The sequence below is a fragment of the Sarcophilus harrisii genome, chromosome 3 (genome assembly GCF_902635505.1).
Source record: "Sarcophilus harrisii chromosome 3, mSarHar1.11, whole genome shotgun sequence".
In the NCBI taxonomy this organism is placed as follows: domain Eukaryota; kingdom Metazoa; phylum Chordata; class Mammalia; order Dasyuromorphia; family Dasyuridae; genus Sarcophilus; species Sarcophilus harrisii.
The window spans coordinates 197,156,850-197,177,499 of NC_045428.1; the positions used below are offsets into that span (position 1 = coordinate 197,156,850).

At 33.5% G+C, this 20,650-nt stretch overlaps 1 protein-coding gene across 1 annotated transcript in view; it reads left to right on the forward strand.

The window, feature by feature from the left end:
• Positions 1 to 20,650, forward strand: part of VEGFD (vascular endothelial growth factor D) — a 48,612-nt gene that overhangs the window by 16,614 nt on the left and 11,348 nt on the right. The window contains exons 2-4 of the mRNA XM_012546069.3: positions 9,135 to 9,339; positions 14,959 to 15,149; positions 16,778 to 16,926. Coding sequence (XP_012401523.1) covers positions 9,135 to 9,339; positions 14,959 to 15,149; positions 16,778 to 16,926 — 545 coding nt within the window. The remainder of the gene's footprint in view (positions 1 to 9,134; positions 9,340 to 14,958; positions 15,150 to 16,777; positions 16,927 to 20,650) is intronic.

A 20,650-nucleotide genomic window follows, 5' to 3' on the forward strand; every position in this document is an offset into this window, starting at 1 on the left:
TTCCAGGCAATTAACTTTTTCATGCCCTATCCTCAATCTGCTTTCTAAGATGTTCTCTAGAAAGCCTGACAAATCTGCATGAATGTTAATGATGTAACAAAGGGATGGGGACCATCTAGCCCATGGGCCATATAAAACTCATGAAATCATTTGCCAAGGCAATCATAAGCTGAAAACCAGGTATACCAACCTCCCATTGTTTGAGTTCTATAAGCTGATAATTTTGTATGGCCTGTGAATGATGCTGTAAATGTCCAAATGGCTGCCTATAGAAAAAAAAAAAAATTCCCTCTCTACTCACCCTGCTAAAATGGGTTAATGGGTGTCACCAGGACTTCCTTTAGTACTCAGTAATATGTACATCTTAACAGTAGACATCTGACTATCTAAAAAAATTAGAATTTCTTCTTTTAATCATGTTTTCAAAGAAAATGTATTGTGGAAACCAAATTACTCAGTGTAAACTGAGAAAGAGACCTAGATACAGATGGATGGGGAGATTTTGGTATAAGCTGTGAATTTAATTGTTGGATTTACTTTCAATTTCACAACCTTTCCATCTTAAAAGCTTGCTCTGTTTTTTTTTAGGCTCTCAAAGAATTGAACAGTCACACCAAAAATGAAAACACTGTTTGGGACTCTGGAAAGTCTGAAAAATTTATTTTATATTAGAGCATGCTTGGAAAGCACAGGATAATGAAGCTATTTGGGGAAGAAAGTTTTCAAAATTAAACATATCAGTTCTTTTGGTTTTTATTAACATAGCTTGTAGTATCTCTCTGAGAAATCTTGCCCAACTTCTTAGGTAGTCTAAACTGCTGCATTGTACAAGGTCACATGAAAATTCCTTTCTATTCATCTTTTTTTGAATTCTGGCCTGTTGTTTCTGTCTCAATATAGTGATCTTGGTGAATTCTTGGTTTCTTGAGACTTTTCATATTCACATACTTTTTCCTGTCTATAAAGAATGCATTTCTAATTTCCTCACATAGTTTCTCTGCTTAATTGGTCACTTTTAGTGGTCAGATGCCATGCATTTTACAGGCACTTAGGAAATATTGGAAGATGAAATGATGAGGATATTATTCAACATTTACAATGAGAATACATGATCTAATGTTTTTGAAATGTCATTTATTCAACAAAAATGTATTAAGCACCTGCAATATGGGGGAATAAGTAAAAGTTGTCAGAATGACCCAGGTTCAAGTTCTTCCTCTGACTAATGTTGTTTGTTCAGTCTTGTTTGACCGCATTACTTTGGCAAAGATTCTGAAGAGCCATTTCCTTCTTCAACTCATTTTACAAATAAAGAAACTGAGACAAAGAGGATTAAGTGATTTGTCCAGGGTGACATGGCTGGTAAGTGTCTCAGGCTGAATTTGAACTCAGATTTTCCTAATTCCAGGTCTATCTATCTCTATCCACTACCACTTAGATACCTCTTTAGACTAACATATTAATTATATAAAAGTGATGGATTTAAGAAGTCACATAATAATAAAATTTTCACAATTTCTCAGGCAATTCTCTGTCAAATTCTCTGTCTTTATGTTCCCAGGCTTTACTTTCCTCATTTGCAAAAGGAATAGATTAGATTAAGTGATCTTCTGAAATCTTTCTCTTCTCAAATATATTATTATTTGATCCTGTCTTCTGCAGGTCAACCAAACTAATGGAAGAGGGAAAATTTTTATAATAATTCAGGTCAGAAATAAGAAGGGTCTTAACTCTTCTCTAATTACTCAGTCTGTAAAGTACAGATAAATCATATCACACTCTTAGGGAAAGGGATCTGAACTTATGTCTTAACTTTAGAATTTTTCTTTTGGAATGAGGTAAAGGATCTTCCATCAATCAGTTTTCAGTGTACCTGAAATCATTTAGAAGTTTCATTATAGTCATGTCCTGTGTGAGGAATATCTTCATTTAAGAAGATAAGCAGCATTTTTTACACCAAGGATAAAACATCCAATTCTGACTAGAACAGAGAAAAGATGAGATGAGTAGACTCATAGTGATTCTTTTTGGAATATGAAAGAGCTGATTCCTTATACTCAATCTAAATGATAATTTCCTAAAGGTTCAGAGTTTTATCCTAAACAATGTGGCATAGTGAAAAAAGCAATAAACTTTAAAAAACCTGAAAACTTTGGATTGAAGGTTCAGTTCTACCATTTACTTTGTGACTGAAAACAATCCACTTTACCCAACGAATTCCCAATTTCTCTTCAGTAAAATGGATTGCTAATAATACTTTCACCTTGACCTTATCTTGATAAATGATGCAAGATATTGGTCTATGACCAATTTCTGCCATATTGCTTTCCACCTTTCTCAACACATTTTTTTTTAACCAAACAATGAATTCTTATCCCCAAATCTTGTCTACACATTTGTCAAATACAAGATTACTATATTTATTTGTACTGCAAAATTGTATGTCTATTCTGTTCTATTGAACTATTTTTCTATTTCTTGGCCAGTATCAGATAGTTTTTTTAAAATAATTACTGTCTTAAAGTTTAAGATTTGGTATTGCTAAACTTTCTTCCTTTACCTCTTTTTTTCATTAATTCTTTTGATATTTTTGACTTTTTGTTCTTCATTAATTATCACTTAGAGTTGTATGGAAAGGACTTTTGTAAAAGTCTCACTTTGTTAAAAAAACAAAACAAAAACAAAAACACAACAACCCTCACCCTGTGAATTATTACTTAAATCTTTAATTTGTTTGGGGTCTCTATTCTTATTAGAAAAATCCAATAAGTAAGTTTGACCTAAATTGTTTATGGCTGGTAATAGACTACACCTCTCACAGAATAGTTGCTTTCAATGCTTTCATCCGAAAAAATGACTATAGGAATTTTATAAATCACGACAGAATTCAGTGGTATAGAATTTTTTGAATGGGAGATTTTTCATTCTTTATTAAATCACAACCAGTTGCCTGACCTTTTTCCTTCAAAAAGAACTAAGAACTGGTCTTAAGAACTGGTCTCTTATGCTCCTTGTGGATGTTTATTTGAATTTCTTTTCACTGCAATTTTTTGCCCAAGCTCTTTTAGGATGCCGGTAACCTAGTAAAATAGTAACCTAATTATCTTAGGAATTAGAGAAGACTCCACAGCTCTTCCTTTATGAGATACCTTTGTGTTTCTCTCTAGGAAAAGGAAAGTATCTTTAATGTTTAACCAAAAATCTCCTGTGGCTCATTCTCTTTTGCCTTGAGAAGAAATAGCTGCTTACTGTGCATTAATTTCTGAATCTGTAAGCACAACTCCATAGATATCAGAAGAAAATGCCACAAAGAAAACAAACAGATCAATTTAGAGGACTAGGAAGTTGGCTCTCTCCCCAAATGTTGGCAAATCACTAAGAAAACAATTCAGTGAATGAGTAATAAAATGTTATGTGGTGCTTTTAAACTATATTTACAGTGAAAGAAACAACAAAAGGTGCCACTAAAAGAAGTGTGTTTGCTTAAATGCACCTTAGTTATGACTTGTTTTCATCTGAATTACTTAAAATACTATATGAGCTCCTCAGCTTTCAACTCACAGATTAAAAAGGGTAGGGAAGGCTTTTTAGTGCTCTCAAATGGAGGAAAAAAATATAGCTTAAATCAGTTATTTAGAGTGCTATGACATTCTAATGAGGTTTCATTTATTCAGGAAAAACATTTGAAGGATTACCCACATAAGGAATATTTTTGTTTTTCATAATTGCTGCTTATTGCAGATTTTTAAGGAGACAGAACTATTTTGTCCCCTGTAATCCTATTTTTAAAGTATTTTGGAAACCTCTTTGGAAAAGTTAAAAGTAAATCCTGTAATAAACATCACCTCAAAGATTAGCATTGGTTCCCACCATGGTTACCAGAAGGTAAAAGAAACTATATGTTAAGCAACCTCACAGACAGCTTTTCCCATCTTTTGATACACTAATAGTGATATTTCTGGATGAAAGGGCAATATACATGCCCATAGTTCCAAATGGCTCTCCAGAATGGGTGGATTAGTTTACAACTTCATCAAGAGTGCCTAAGAATGATAATTTTACCCCATCCTCTCCAACATTTATCATTTTTCTTTGTGGTCATATTAGGCAATGTGATAGGTGTGAGGTCATACCTCAGATTTGTTTTAATTTAAGAAGTATTCTAAAACTCTTTTTCATTAAAAGAAAATTTGAACACTTCTTCATATGCCTATAGGATAGGATTTCTTCATCTGAAAACTGCCTGTTCACTGGAGGATGTCTTGTATTCCTATAAATTTAGCTCAGTTCTCTTTAAAGTTCAGAGACACTTGCTGTAAAGATTATATCCAACTCTGCTTTCCTTCTGATCTTGATTGCATTGGTTTTGTTTGGGCAAAAGCCTTTTAATTTAATATAATTAAAATTATCTGTTTTTCATTTCATAATGCTCTCTATCTCTTGTTTGGCCATGAAATCTTCTCTTCTCCATAGATCTGGTAAGTAAACTATTCCTTGCTCTTCTAATTTGTTTATGCTGTCACCTTTTGTGTCTAAATCACGTACTCATTTTGACCTTAATTTTGTATATACTGTAAGATATTCTTCTATGCTTAGTTTATGTCTTATTTTTTCCAGTTTTTCCAGCAGTTTTTGTCAAGTATTGTGTTCTTATCCCAAAGATTTATCAAACACTAGGTCACTATGGTTATTGAATACTGTATTTTATGTGTCTAATCTGTTCCACTGATCTACAATTCTATTTCTTAGCCAATACCAGATAGCTTTAATGATCATTACTTTATAATATAGTTTGAGATCTGGTATTGCTAGGCCATCTTTCTTTGTATTTTTTCATTAATTTTTCCAATTATGTTTAGATCTGACTTCATTTGTCTGAAAAGTATTTTGTAAATTTTGTTCATTTGTTTTGGCAGAGTTTGTTTTGGCAGGTAGACTCTTCAAATATTTTATATTTTTTACAGTTATTTTAAATGGAATTTCTCTTTCTATCTCATTACTGGGCTTTGTTAGTCATATGAAGAGATGCTGATGATTTATATCCTGCAACTTTGTTAAAGTCGTTAAATTGTTTCAAGTAGTTTTCTAATTGATTCTTTAGGGTTCTCTCAAATCATCTGCAATGAACGAGTTTTGTTTACTCTTTGCCTCTCCTAAATCCTTAAATTTCTTTTTCTTATGGCTGTAGTTAATATCTCTAGTACTATTTTGAATAATAGTGGTGATAATGGGAATCCTTGCTTCACCCTTGACTGTTAACAACCTGCTAGTGACTGCTGGGGATCTAATTCTGACTGGCAGAATAGATCCCTTCATGTGAGAAGATGATAATGATACAAGGAGACCAAGAGATAGTTGCATTTTCTGACCTCTTTCCTCTTCCCTCTTCCTTCCAATTTATTTCATTCCCAATTCACAAGCAACATTTGTGTCAGTAAAAACTTATTTGCAATTCCTTCAAGTATTATGATTCACAGCTGTGGAGGCTTTCGGAAAACGGACCCATCCGATACTGGCACAGTCCCTTTAACTCTTTTCACACTTTTTCACACTTAAGCATGCTTCTTAACACCTGACCTTATTGTAAAGGCTTCTATCTTATTCCCATCATAGATAATGCTTATTGATGGTTTTAGACACATATTGTCTGTTATTTTATTTAATAAAAGCAATACTCCTTTTATTCTTTTGCTCTCTAGTGTTTTTAATTCGAATGGATGCTACATTTTGTCACAGGCTTTTTCTGCATCTTCTGAAATATGATTTCCATTGGTTTTGTTATTGATATGGTAAATTATGCTGATAGTTTTCCTAGTATTAAATCAATCCTGGATTCCTGGTATAAATCCCACCTGGTCATAACATAGCCTTATAATATATTGCTATAATTGCCTTGCCAGTATTTTGTTCAAAAATTTTAAATCAATATTTATAAGGGAATAATTTTCTTTCCTTGTTTCAACTCTTTCTGGTTTAGGTGTCAGTAATTTATTTGTGTCATGAAAGGAGTTTGGTAGGACTCCACCTATTTTTCTAAATAGTTTATGGTTGACATATTTTTCTCTTTTAATTTTATTATTATATTTATTATTTTATTAAACTAAATTAAATATTTCTCATATTCATATGTAAATATAATTTAATTTAAAAATTTTAAAAATTTCTTTTAATTAAATCTATTTTAGCTTTAACTTTGTCTGAGAGTACTATTCTTTCTGATAAATTCTACTCCTAATGATATTATTATATTCACTGCTGACTACTCTGCTTTATTACCTCCTTCCCTGCCTTACTATTACTTAACTTACCCCCACTCTAAGGATCCTTCTATTATCCTCTTCCCCCACTATTCTCCTTCCTCTTTATCCTATTCTCTCCTTTTCCTTTTCCCCTTTACCTCTAGTTTGTTTCTGTCTACTGTCTTTCCTGGCCTGCCCTCTCTACTGTCAGTACCACCCCTCTCTCACCTTGACCATCCTACTTTTTTGTAGGTAAGAGATTTCTAAATTCAACTGCTTGTACATATTATTCCCTCTTTGAGCCAATACTGATGCCCATTGCCTATCCTCCCATATTCCTCTCCATAGTAATAGAGTTTTTGCACCTCTCTATCTGAAATAATTTACCCCAGTCAACCTCTCCCTTCCTTCTGTACCCAGTGTATTCCTCTTTCTCATTTCTTAGTTATTTTTATGGTATCTCTCAAAATCACCTTATACCCATATCTTCTGTCTATGTAAATTCCTTCCAGCTGTACTATTAATGGTACAATTTTTAGAAATTACAAATATCTTTTCATGCAGGGATATAAACAGTTCAACTCCATTGAATTATTTATGTTTTCTTTCCCCCTTTTTAGGTTTCTCTTGGGTCTTGATATAATACAACAATTTTTTGTTTAATTCTGCTCTTCTCCTTATAAAAATTTATGGCTTCCAGGTAATCCAATGACTCTGACATTGTCTCTCCTGGATCTATTTTTTCCAATGAGTTGTTTTACATTTTCTTATTTTTTTCATTCTTTTGAATTTTTTGATTGATTCTTGATATCTTATGGAGCCATTAGCTTTCATTTGTCCTGTTCTAACTAAAATTAGAGTTTGTTTTCTTCAGTTAGCTTCTGAACTTCCTTTTCCATTTGGTTATTTGTACTTTTTAAGCAATTGTTTTCTTTTTTTCAATCTTGAGTCTTTTTTCATAATTCTTTTGCATGACTTTCATTTTTTTTTTCTTAATTTTCTTCCACCTCTCTTATATGATTTTTAAAGCTCCTTTGTGAGCTCTTCCATGAGCTTTTTCTGGGTTTCAGAACACTTCCTGTTTCTGTAGGGATTTTTCCACATAGGTATTTTGACATTGTTGTCCTCTCTTTCCCATTCTAACCTCTCATTCATCTCCATTCCATACACTTACTTCATTGGAACTTGTGTTATAATTATTTATGCCTTTATTACATCCTTGAAAGTTAATAGCAGGGAATAAATTGAGGTTCATCTTTGCATTTTAGTGACTTCCACATAGTAAGTGCTTAGTTTAAAACTTCTAATTCAGTTTTTTCCTCTCAGAGTGTCTGTGTGGGAAATCATTAAATTTAAATGAACAAACTTATTTATAGGATAGTCATGCAATTTGTGTGGGAAGATTCTGATGAATTTATGAATTTGTATTGCATAACAATTATGTGATAATTGTTTTCCTTTCCAATGACAGGGGGAAGTGGGGAAGGGAGAGAATTTGGAAGTCAAAATAAAAAATGGCAACAAAATGTTAAATTTTTACATGTCATTGGAAAAAATAAAAAAATAATAAAAAGAAAAAATGATATGATACCTGCTCTGGAGTTTCACCTTTTTCATTAATCATAACTAACATTTTTAGGATCCTGTAAGGTTTGTGAAACACTTTACTTACACTCTCTCAGTTGAAACTCACAATAATTTTGCATAGTTATTTTTATTACCATTGTACAGATTAAGAACCTGAGGTTGCAGTAGTCAAATGAGTTTCCATAGTCACATAGTGACTTTGAACCCAGTAAGATTCAAAGGGAGCATCTTTTAAACTGTGTAGCTTTTGCTACTATTCTAAGCTGCTTTAAAAAAAAGAGTTTTCATGAGTCTATTTCCCCATATACACTGAACACAAATTTCAAACAGGAAGGAAAGAAGGAAGTATTTGTTAAGTACCTACTATGTGCTAGGCACTATGAGAAGAACTTTGCAATTATTATTTCATTTGATTCTTATAACAATCCTGGAAGGTAGGTACTATTTTTATTATCATTTTACAGATAAGGAAACAGAAGTTTAAGGTAAGTAAAACATTAACAGCTGCTACATTTCTGAAGCTGGATTTGAACTCAGTTCTTCCTGACTCTAGACCTAATGCTCTATCCACTGAGTCCTAGCCACTGTGATATATATCAATAAAATCCATGAAAACTTACTTTAAGAGAACAAGATAATGTTTTCAAAAAAGCTAAAAAGGGCCAAGGGAAGTTAGGAGATGTACTGGATAGAGTACTGGGCCAGAAGTCAGGAAGATTCATCTTTCTGAGTTCAAATCAGACCTCAGAAATTTTCTAGCTGGGTGACCCTGGGCAAGTCACTTAACCCTGTTTGCCTCAGTTTCTTCATCTGTAAAAAAAAAATGAGCTGAAAAAAGAAATGGCAGACCACTCCAGTATTTTTGCCAATAAAATCTCAAAAGGGTTCATAAAAAGTCAGACATGACTAAAACAACTCTACTACAACAAATATGTCAATCTGATGTATGCACAGATCCTATCAGCTTGCTCAGCTGATGCAACTTCCCATTGTGGAAAATATAAAAGTGAGTTTTTGGGAGACTAGTGATAACATATAATGGATGTTGCAACAGCCAAATAACCTGATGGGATCTGCACTAAGGAAGAACATATTTAAATGCTTTAAGTAGTTCAGAAGAAAGGTTAAGCAAATATATCTAAAGTCAGAATTAGCAAAAATAAAACTTCACTGGTTTCTGCTACTCATTTGTTCTTTCCTGGAAACCATTATGTTTTCTTTGATTTCTAAAGTGACAGTAATTATTTGAAGTTATCAAGGAAAACTGAAAACTGAGTTATACTTTTAAAAATTCCACTTTTCTTATAGCAGGCTGCAATATTAGAGCGGATGGAACAGCAAATCCGGGCTGCATCTAGCTTGGAGGAACTCCTCAAAATCACTCATTCTGAAGACTGGAAGCTGTGGAAATGTCGACTGAAGATCAAAAGCTTAGCTAATATGGATTCCCGCTCAGCATCACATCGTTCCACTAGATTCGCGGCAACATTTTATGACATTGAAACACTTAAAGGTAGGCATATGGTTGTGTTCCTAACTCTCGTATCGAATTTTTGGCATTGAAAATTTTCTATACCATCTGTTTCATTACGTTAAGGTAAAACAGGCAGATATATATAACAATAATTTAAAAAATAAGGGTAGTAATATTGTTATCATCTAATGAGAAACATGGAACAATGAATAGAGAAGAAAATTATTGTAAAGATAATTTTTTCACAAAAATACTACCCCAATTTAAGTATTCATTTCCTGAAAAACATTATGATTAACAAAGTACAAATTCTTACCTCATTAATGATTTCTTGTATTGAATATACATACTTTTAAAGAACTGAGGAAGAAGAATGCTTAAATATTTAACTACTTCCCTGACATAATAACTGAAAATATAATGCAACAAATTAAAACAGTTTAACAATTTACCAAATTTATTTACCAGTTTTTATTTATTTATTGGATCTAATTCTTTTTCCATAGAGAACCAAGTTGATGAGTACTGTACAATTTTTAAAAGATCAATGATATGCTCCCAAGTTATAATTAAACCTTGATTTTTTATTAAGTCTGTCAGTGGTCTCTAAACATTTTCCTTGAACAGAAAGCTGTTTTCTAAACATCTGTCCCATTTCACCTGAAATTCTACTTTAGCTCTTTAATAGTTTACCAAATATTTGGTAGTTTAAGTTTTAGGAGATTGAGAAAGCAGAAAATGGGAGAAATTAGGTCATAGGGAAAAAGGACAAAAAGGAGCTTTAAAAAAAGAAGGTTTAGAAATAGCCATTTTAGTGTCAGTTCTTTTTTAGAGAAGTCTACCAAAGCTACTCATTTTAATCAGAAATCTTAGATTTTTTGGGATTATTGGGAATTAATCGCTGATCAAAAATCCTAAGGGAAAAGATTATTTGTCTCTCAAGGTGAAGTTTGTTGAATGAGAAATATTTTGATATAAGATAATAATAATGATACTCCCTCATTTGATCTTTATAACAACAGTGAAAGACAGATGCTATTATTATCTCTGTATTATAGTTGAAGAAACAAAAGTTAAGGACTTGCTTAAAATTGCAGTAAGTAACTGAGGCTGTATTTGTACTCAGGTCTTATTGAGTCAAGGCCCAGAAGGCTATCCACAATATTCTAGTAATAGAGTAATGTAAACTGACAAAGATATAAAAATAAAAATAGAATAAATTAAAAAAAAAAACTACAATCTAAAAAAAACTACAACCTGAAACTAAACTGACCATAAAAATAAAATATTTCCCAAGAAGATATACAAAAAAGCAAAATTCATACAATAGTTGAATATCTAAGTATCAAAATCTAACAAAGGCTGGCAAAGTGACTACTGTTTACAGGAAAGTAATTTTCTTTTTATTGTCAGTGGTTGTTTTTTCCTTCTTTCCATTTTTGCTTGATTCTGGTTAGTATTGTTAGAACATTGTTTTTACTTGTAGGTCTTAATTTCATCATCATTTAGAACCATGATTCAAGGACATTTCATTATGAGGCAACTTATACACAGACTTATGAAGACATTAGTTTGATAAATTTTCTCTGTCATTGTCCAAAGTATGATTCTTTTGTGAGATATTAACTTTAAAAATGTACTACATGGATGTATGAACACATGCTATTGTTATGATTCTTACAAGGTACTAAGACAATAGAATTGATCTGATCCTACAAGGAGATGTTATGGGCCAGAACTTGAAACAAGGTACTAAATGGAATTGAGGAGACAATAGTTAAATCTAATTTAGCATTGATTTACTCCTACAACAAATAATGGTTTCCTAGTGATGTAATGATTGGACTATACTCAGCATGCATCATATAAGCAAGAAGCTCTCAGGTCCAAAGAGCACTCTGGGAGATTGAGAAGCCAGGATTCAGTTGGGCAGAATGAAGGAAGACAGAGAAGAGGTGGCAGGCTGTCCTTTGGAGAACACTGAAGCCAAGATCTGGAAAGCCTCCAGAAAGCTAGCTGAGCTCCAAGTGAAGGAAAGAGAAAATAAAGGATTGGACTTCAATAGCTGGCTGCATTTGAGATGATTATTACACTGAACTGAAACTAAGGCTGCCTCCAAAAGCACCCCAAGAAACCTGCTCTCAGAGAACAATATATTTTAGAGAAGAGAACATTATACTTTGGCACCCGAACATGGGAAAGACATAATCCTGATCTCAGTGGAAAAGCCTCTGATCTTGATTTCAGTGGAAAAGTCTCCTTGACCCAGAAATTAGGATGAGTACAACAAGGAAACTTTGTTAAAGAGCTAAAGTAGAATTTCAGGTGAAATGGGACAGATGTTTAGAAAACAGCTTTCTGTTCAAGGAAAATGTTTAGAGACCATTGCCAGATTTACAAAAAAATCAAGGTTTAATTATAACTTGGGAGCATATCATTGATCTTTTAAAAATTGTACAGTACTCATCTCCTTGGTTCTCTATGGAAAAATAACTGGATCCAAATGAGTGGAAAATAGTAGAAGAGCAACTAGGTGAATACTACAATTCTAATCCAAACTCAATTTCCAAAAATACACTTTATACATACAATTTAATACAACTGGCTTTAAGAAATTATATAAGTGTTAGAATGCGGAAAAAGAAGAAAGAACAGGAAGGGGAGGTGCCAACTAAACTAGATGAAAAGGATGAAGAATCAGATAAGAATTCACAGCAGGAGAAATTAGATCATTCCCAATCCCCTGACCTATTTCCCTCAATTAACCCTTCATGGGTGGAGAGAGAAGGAGGAGAGGGAGAGGCAGTGACACAAACAGAATCACCTATTAAGCAGCCTGTGACAGGATTAGAAAAGGCATTAGTTAAGGCAAAAAATGAAGGACACGATGTATCTGATTTTATAAATGCATATCCTGTTATTGAAGAGCTTGATTCTTCAGGTCAAAAAAGGAGAAGATACCCTCCTTTTGATTTGGAAAAAATTAAGAATTTGAAAAAAGGTTGCACTCTTTATGGGGCTACATCATCTTATGTTAAGATGTTACTAGATAGTTTGGCTTATGAAATCCTAACCCCCAGTGATTGGAAATCCATAGCACGGACATGTTTAGAATCTGGACAAAACTTGTAGCTTTTAGAATATTATGAATTATGTAGGATTCAAGCCAGATACAATAGGCAAACATTAACCACTGTTAATGTACGAATCACTTGTGACCAACTAGCAGGTGAAGAGCAGGTATGGAGAGGATTCAGAACAGATTAATTACCCCACAACAGCTTATGAGCAAATTGCAACTGCGGCTATAAAAGCTTGGAGCTTCCTTCCAGGAAAAGATCGAGGGGAAGCCTTCACAAAAATAGAGTAAGGTCCCAATGAACCCTTTGCAGATTTTGTGGGACATCTGAAAATAGCTGTCACAAGAAATAATGACCAGACATCTGACTAAGGAAAATGCCAATGAGATTTGCAAAAGAATTATATGGGGACTACACAAAGATGCTCCTTTAGAGGAAATCATAAGATGCTGTGCCACAGTGGGCACAATTGCTTATTATACCCAGACTATGATGAACATGGGAAGACAGGGTCCCTCTTGGCAAGGGACTTATAGAGAAACTTGTCAATGTTTTCAGGGTGGAAAAATAGGACATCTTAGAGCTCAGTGCAGATATGGAGATAGAGTGAGAGGACAGGGTGAGAGAAAAACCCCAAACCCCAAGTCCAAAATGCAACCAAGGTTTCCACTGAGCCTCAGAATGCAGATTGACCCAGGGGAAATGAGAGGTGGGACCCATCTCCAAGATATCATACAAAAGGTAGGTGGGGCATGATGGCAGCTGAGGTTACACCCAGAGAGTCTTTAGAAGGTCAGGACTCTGATGTGATCAACCAGCAAAAAAGCAATCAGATAGCAGAAAGGGATTACAATTGGGGAGAATACAGGCTTTTTAAACCAACAGGGCAGTGTCCAGTGCAAACGGCTCCAATGTAATTACCAGATGATGAGGAGAAATCCCCAAAGTGGTAAATAGAGGGGAATTGGATAGATTAACTGCTTGGGAGAGAGGGTTTGCTTGAATTCCTACAGATGGAGAAGGAAACAGATGGGTGGCAACAAGCACCTGGAGAGAGACAGAAAAGGAGAAAAACCTCAAAACAAAGGAGAAGATCTAAGAAACATCTGACACTGAAAAAGCATGGCTGATAATGAGACTATTGCAGGACTTGAAAACCAGCAGGAATCATTGGATTCCTTGAGATGAAAAATTGTTGATGAGACTATAGCAGGACTTCAAAACTTGCAGGAATTATTGGATTCCTGGCACATGAACAAATGGACAATAGATTTCTTTTGGACTATTCCTAGGACTTATGGACATGTGTATAAATACTCATGTTGATTCATGTTATTTGTTACATCACTTCTAGCCTGTGTTATGTTACTATGTGCTTATGTAATTTACGTAATTATGTATAATACCTCCCATATTGATGGATTTATGTATACCTATTTTAAGAGTGAGCCCCTTTAGAAACCTGCTAATCTGATTTGATTTCCCATTTCCTTTGGCATTTTCATCTCCTTTCCTGAGAAGTCAGGGAGGGTGTAACCACCTTCTTTTTATGGTATTTTCACTCCTTTTTTAAGCGGTCAGGGAAGGCATGATCACTTTCTTTTTGGGGGTTCTCACCTTCTTGAGAAGTCAGGGAGATCATGACCACCTATGTTCTAAAATCAAAAGAAAACGGGAGATGTTATGATTCTTACAGGGTACTAAGCCAGTAGAATTGATCTGATCCTACAAGGATATGTTATGGGCCAGAACTTGAAACAAGGTACTAAATGGAATTGAGGAGACAATGGTTAAATCTAATTTAGCATTGATTTACTCCTACAACAAATAATGGTTTCCTAGTGATGTAATGATTGGACTATACTCAGCATGCAGCATATAAACAAGAAGCTCTCAGGTCCAAAGAGCACTCTGGGAGATTGAGAAGCCAGGATTCAGTTGGGCAGAATGAAGGAAGAAGAGAAGAAGCGGCAGGCTGTCCTTTGGAGAACACTGAAATCAAGATCCAGAAGGCCTCCAGAAAGCTAGCAGAACTCCAAGTGAAGGAAAGAGAAAATAAAGGATTGGACTTTAATAGCTGGCTGCATTTGAGGTGATTATTACACTGAACTGAAACTAAGGCTGCCTCCAGAAGCGAATTCTGCTCCTATAGAATGATCATATTTCAGAGAAGAGAATATTACATGGCTATGACTGTCGGCTTCAAATGGAAACAGTTGTTTCTGTCTGGGTTTCTATAAAATTTTTAATAAATGCCATTCAACTCAATGTGCTTTTATTTATTTTTCATTAATCATTTTTTTGGATAGTTATAAAATGGATTGGGTGATTTTCACCAAAGAAAATAAAATAATTATCAGTGTCTATACCAATTTCCACTTTCTTACCATGGATGGAAATAGGGAAGAATATCTTCCCTTTTTGCCCTCAAAAATAATGTTTGATCCCAATAATCAGTAAATGAAAGAAATAAACATTGGAAACATAAAAATTATATCATTAATGTGGCTACTGCTCACACATTGTACTACTAAAAATGTTTCTTAATTTGCTGTTTTCATTAATTTTCTTTCTTCAGTCATAGATGAAGAATGGCAGAGAACTCAATGTACTCCAAGAGAAACCTGTGTGGAAGTGGCCAAAGAGCTGGGGAAAAGCACGAACACTTTCTTTAAGCCCCCCTGTGTGAATGTATTCCGGTGTGGAGGTTGCTGCAATGAAGAGAGTCTCCTTTGTATAAACACGAGCACATCATATGTTTCAAAACAGGTAATGCAAATTTACATGATCCCTATAAAGAAACGCAAGTGTTGAAGCCCCAAAAAGAGAATGATGCTAATGATGCAAAAATGTGAAGCTTAAAGACATAAATAAAATTAAAATTAAATATAAATAATAATATAATAAAATTTAAAATAAAATTAGAATCTTTAATACTATTATTATGTTTGCTGCATACTTATATAATCATTTTTCTTAATGCTTTCTTAACTCTTTTGTGAAAAAAGAGTTATCTTCTTTCATTTGTTCATCTGAGCACTTGTACCAAAATAGAATAGTGGAACACTGACTTTATATAATACTAATGGGTCAAATTACTCATAATTTTTTTCAGTTGAAATAGGGGAATTTCTATAACAAAATGGCAATGAAACAATTCAATATAGTATGATGTGAGATATTTGTGAAAATTCTGACCTCTACTGTTCAAGAGTTAGAAGAATGCCCTCTATATTCTAAGCAGCAACTATTAAAAACAAAGCTTGCATAAGATGACAATAATTAGCTTATGTGACTTAAAAAATATATTTTTGTAGCATCCATGAAAATTTGCACAAGATGGCTAGGGTTAAAAACAAAATGGAAGAAGTAAAGTTATTTAATAGGCAATTACAAATATATCCTAGCCATTGAGACAAGACTGGTTTTCCCTTTGTTTTTGTTGTTCAGTTGTTTTCAGTGATGCCCAACTTGTGTAATTTTACCTCATTATAGAAAAAAGGAAACTGAGGCTCTCTGAGAGCAATAATTTTCCAACTGGCAAATCATGTGATAAGTAACATTCCACCACAAGCAACATAAAATGGAAACTAAAAAAATATAAGATGGAAGTTTAAACTTTTCTGTGCATTTTCTAGACCTATTATAGAAGTAATCCTGCCCATTCTTTGATGGACCTGTTTGTCAAAATTCTGAGCCTTTTCTTCTTAGCCACGTTAAGAAAACAACAAAATTATATTTCAACTTTCTTCCTTGATGGACTTAAACACAATATCTAGTATCTTATTTTATCCTTTATAAGCCCTCCTGAAGTAACATCAAGTGCCCTCATTCCAGTTTATTCAAGGAAAATGGGCATTAAGCGTTTAAGCAACTTTACAAAGCTCACACCATGACAGCACTGGGAAAAGAACCCTTTGTTTCGTGCACTAGTAATCTATTCTTATATCAAAATTACCTCCACTGTAGTTTTGTATTCAGCTGGCAATTTTCCTATAGTAACTACTATTGAGAATAAAAGAATGCAAGGATAAATACAGAATGTAGTAGTCATTAAAAAAGAATTTATTGTAAACTGCTTGCATTTTTGTTCTTCTTCTCAGGTTATTTATACCTTCTAAATCCAATTCTCCCTGAGCAACAAGAAAACTGTTCGGTTCTGCACACATATATTGTATCTAAGATCTACTGTAATCTATTTAACAATGTATAGGACTGCTTGCCATCTTTGGGGAGAGGGTGGAGGGAGGGAGGGGAAAAGTCGGAACAGAAGTGAGTGCAAGGGATAATGTTGTAAAAAATTACCCTGGCATGGGTTCTGTCAATAAAAAGTTATTTAATTAAAAAAAAATTTATGTAATTAATCAAGCATTATAATTATCTTTCTTCTCCAATAGCTTTTTGAGATAACAGTGCCTTTAACAACAGTACCAGAATTAGTGCCAGTTAAGGTTGCTAACCATACTGGATGTAAGTGCTTATCAACCACTGAACACCATCCATATTCCATCATAAGAAGATCCATCCAAATCCCTGAGGAGGTTCGGTAAGATAGCTGCTTTACTTAACTTTTCTTGTTTTTTTTTTTTTTTTGTTTTTGTTTTTCCCCAAAGCCTTATTTGTACAACATAATTCTGTCAATACTCAACAAACATGTTTTGGTACTAGTGTTCTTTTTTCTTCAAGCTCCATCATAGTTTTTTTTCATCACATACCTTCATTTCCATTTGCATTGGCTACTCTTTAAAGTCACTCTGTTGCTGTTCATTACTTCCTTTCTTTATTAAGTGTTAGGTGCAAACTGCAGCCAGTCTCAATAATCTTATTAGAAAGAGACTATACTTATCTAATACTTGGCATACCTTTTTTAAAAATAGCATAGTTTTATGGAATTGTAAAACATTACTCCAGTCTCCCAGTTGGCAAACATTCCTTGCATCCCAGAATTTAGAAGTCCAAAAGTCCCACAAAAAGAATGTCTATTGTTACAGCAATATATTTCAAAAATTAAAATATAATGATGTTGATCTTATTATTTCTTATCTCACACTGGGGTAAATACTTCTCTGAATTTATTAATTCGTCAAGTAGTCTACAACTTTGGGGCAAAAATTATTGTTTTAATTATATTTTTCTTATTAATGTCTCCCATTTCTTACATTGGTTGGGTAATTCATGGCTTCTTTTCATTAAGTCACTCATTTGTCATTGCAAGTTTGACTACAAATTCATAAATCAATGCACCTAACAACTTTGAATATGTTCTTCATTTCTCCCTTTTTACCTCAATAATATAAAATTTAATTGGGGCCCAAGAAATGGATATGTGGACAACACATGTGTTGTCTATTTTCTGATTGTTTTAGTTAAGAGAAACAAAAGATATAGCTTAGTAAGAATACCTTTATTTTTCAATTTGCATTGCTTTTCATGTATAACTTCTTTTTTAAAATATATTTTATCAATATCTTTCCTTGTTACATTCCCTTGATTTCCCCCATATCTTTCCTAATACCTCCTCTAAAATCTTACCACAATTTTTAAAAATAGAGGGAAAAAAGGAGGAAGAGGAAGCCAGAAAAACTAAAGAATACATTTTAAAAAATCTAACATTCTCTGAACTGTTCCTCATCTGCAGATACTTCCCCTCTCCATCTATGTCTGAGTAGTGAGAGGAAATGTTTTCTCATAGCTCTAGCTCTTTTTTGTTCTTAATGTTTGCAACATTCCTTTTCAATTGTTGTGTGGTAGTTGTTCTTTCAATTTATATCAGATAGCCTTTATATATACACTATTTTATTGAAGCTACTTTCTTCCTTTTTCATCAGTTCATATAAGTCTTTTAATACTCTTCTGTATCAGAATGTTCATCATTTCTTGAAACATGGTAGTATTCCATTACATTCATGTACCACAATTTGTTTAGCTATTCCTTAATTGGTGGACATCTACTTAAATTTTCAAATATTTGTTACCACTTAAAGTTCTGCTCAAAATATTTTGGAGCATGAAGAGGCTACATGTAGTTTCCTGAATTAAAAGAACACTTTAGATAGCATCTTCTGCTCTACTATTCAGATTTTGATCACAAAATGCAGTTTAAGAATAGCTCACTTGGCCAGGGTTCTGTTTTGTTCTATTCTGTTTTGTTGCTGAGCAGGGATACAAAGTGATTAGTTAATTGTCATTTTTCTAGGAAAATTTTAAAATATGCATATTTCTTCCTACTTACCCATATATACTCCTAATGCTGTTATAGATTAGATTAACTTGAGGAACATTTTAGGAACAGTAGATTCATTCTTAAATCAAAATGTTGTACTTTTTTCTCCATCCCTGATTTGGATTTTATGCTTACAGTATGCTCCAAATTGATTTCAAATGATCCACATAAGCTCATATTTCTAAAACAATGAGAAGTCAGAGAATGACCTAATTTTGGGCTTTAGAGATTTTTTTAATCAGCTAATTTATCTTACAGACAAGAAAGCTAAGACAGAGAAGTTAAGAAGAACTCACATTTATTTAGCATCATGAAGTTTACAGGGCATTTTGCCAAAATAACAATCATAGAGATAATATAAATATTACTATCTTCATTTAAAGATTGGAAAACTGAGACTCAGAGATATTAAATATTTTGCTCATGGCCACAGAACTAGCAAGCCTGGGAGCTAGGATTTGAATCCACTAGTTAACTGATTCCAAGCCACTGTGCTATGCTATGCAACCCTACCTTCCTGATTTTGATTTGGGAGGAGTGAGTGAGGTTGATGACTCTGAACAGCTCTGTCTCACTTCAATTCAATTCAGTTACAAGTCAAGACATCACTCTCTTGATGTAACTGGTCCTTTTCGAGAACCTAGGATAAATATGTTTAGCAGAAAGTAAGGATGGAAACCAAATCTCTTGAGTCCTACTCTTTCTTATGTAATACAATGCTTCCTTAAAAGACACAGTCTTGATATACAGTCATTCCTATGAAACACAACTAAACACCAATGACATGTTCTAATTGAACCACACAGAGTGAAAAAAAGTATTGGGTTCCAGATATAAAAGAAAATAAGGATCCAGTGAGTTAATGCACAAATAAAGACATTCTTTATTAATGATAAACCTATAAAACAATGTACAGCCTGCTATATATATGAATTTTAAGAGGAATAACTGACACACTAGGCAATAGAATCAGTATCCCAAAAAACCTTGACAAACTGGATCATAGTCACCAGTGGTTACATGTCTGCCAGCAACACTCTAGTAGAGCCAAAACAAATTTAAAATGTAATTGGGAAATGCTTAAAATTTTATTGTTTAATATTATTAATAAAAATGTTAAGTATCAAAATTTAACATTCACATTGGCTTAGAAAAATGCAATAGATAATAATAGGTGGTTTTCTAAGTAAATGTATGGCTGATTAGAATCATTATTTTGATTTTGTGGGCTCATTTCTATTTGAGCTTGACATCAGATTAGAGCACTTACTGTGTCTACTAAGATAAAATTCAATAGGAATAAATGTAAAATCTTAAATTTAGTGTCAAAAAATAAAACTCACAAGTACAACAGGGAGAGGTATAATTAGACTTTACTTGTGAAGTTCATTTGACTGCAATAAAAACCTCAGGGCAGGTAGGTAGTGCAGTGGATAGAGCACCAGCCCTAAAGTCAGGAGAACCTGAGTTCAAATCTGACTTCAGATACTTAACAGGTCCTGGCTGTGGGACCCTGGGCAAGTCATTTAATCCCAATTGCCTCAGCAAAAAAGAAATAACAGCCTGGTGGTCTTAGTGGATTGAAGGAAGGAAATAAGCATTTATTAAGTACTTCCTATACACCAGATATTATGCTAAGTATTTTACAATAATTATTTCATTTGTTCTTTATAACAGCTCTAAGAGATGAGTGCTTTGTGATAGCCAAACAAATTAATATAATGTTAAACCACCTTAAGAAATATGTTGTTGTTTCAGTCATGTCTGACTCTTCATGACTCCATTTTTGGGGATTTCATGACAGAGGTACCGGAGTGGTTTGTTTTTTCCTTTTCAGGGCTGTGATTTGCTCAGGGTTGCACAGCTAGCAAGTATCTGAGACTGGATTTGAACTCATAAAGATGAATCTTTTTGATTCCAAGGCAGTGCTCTATCCACTATACCACCTAGCAATAGAGAAGCAATATCTTTTTTTTGATAGCTCACTGTTTTGTCCCTGTAGACCTTTTTGGAATTTGAGTTAAATTTAGGATGCTGTGGCTTAAGA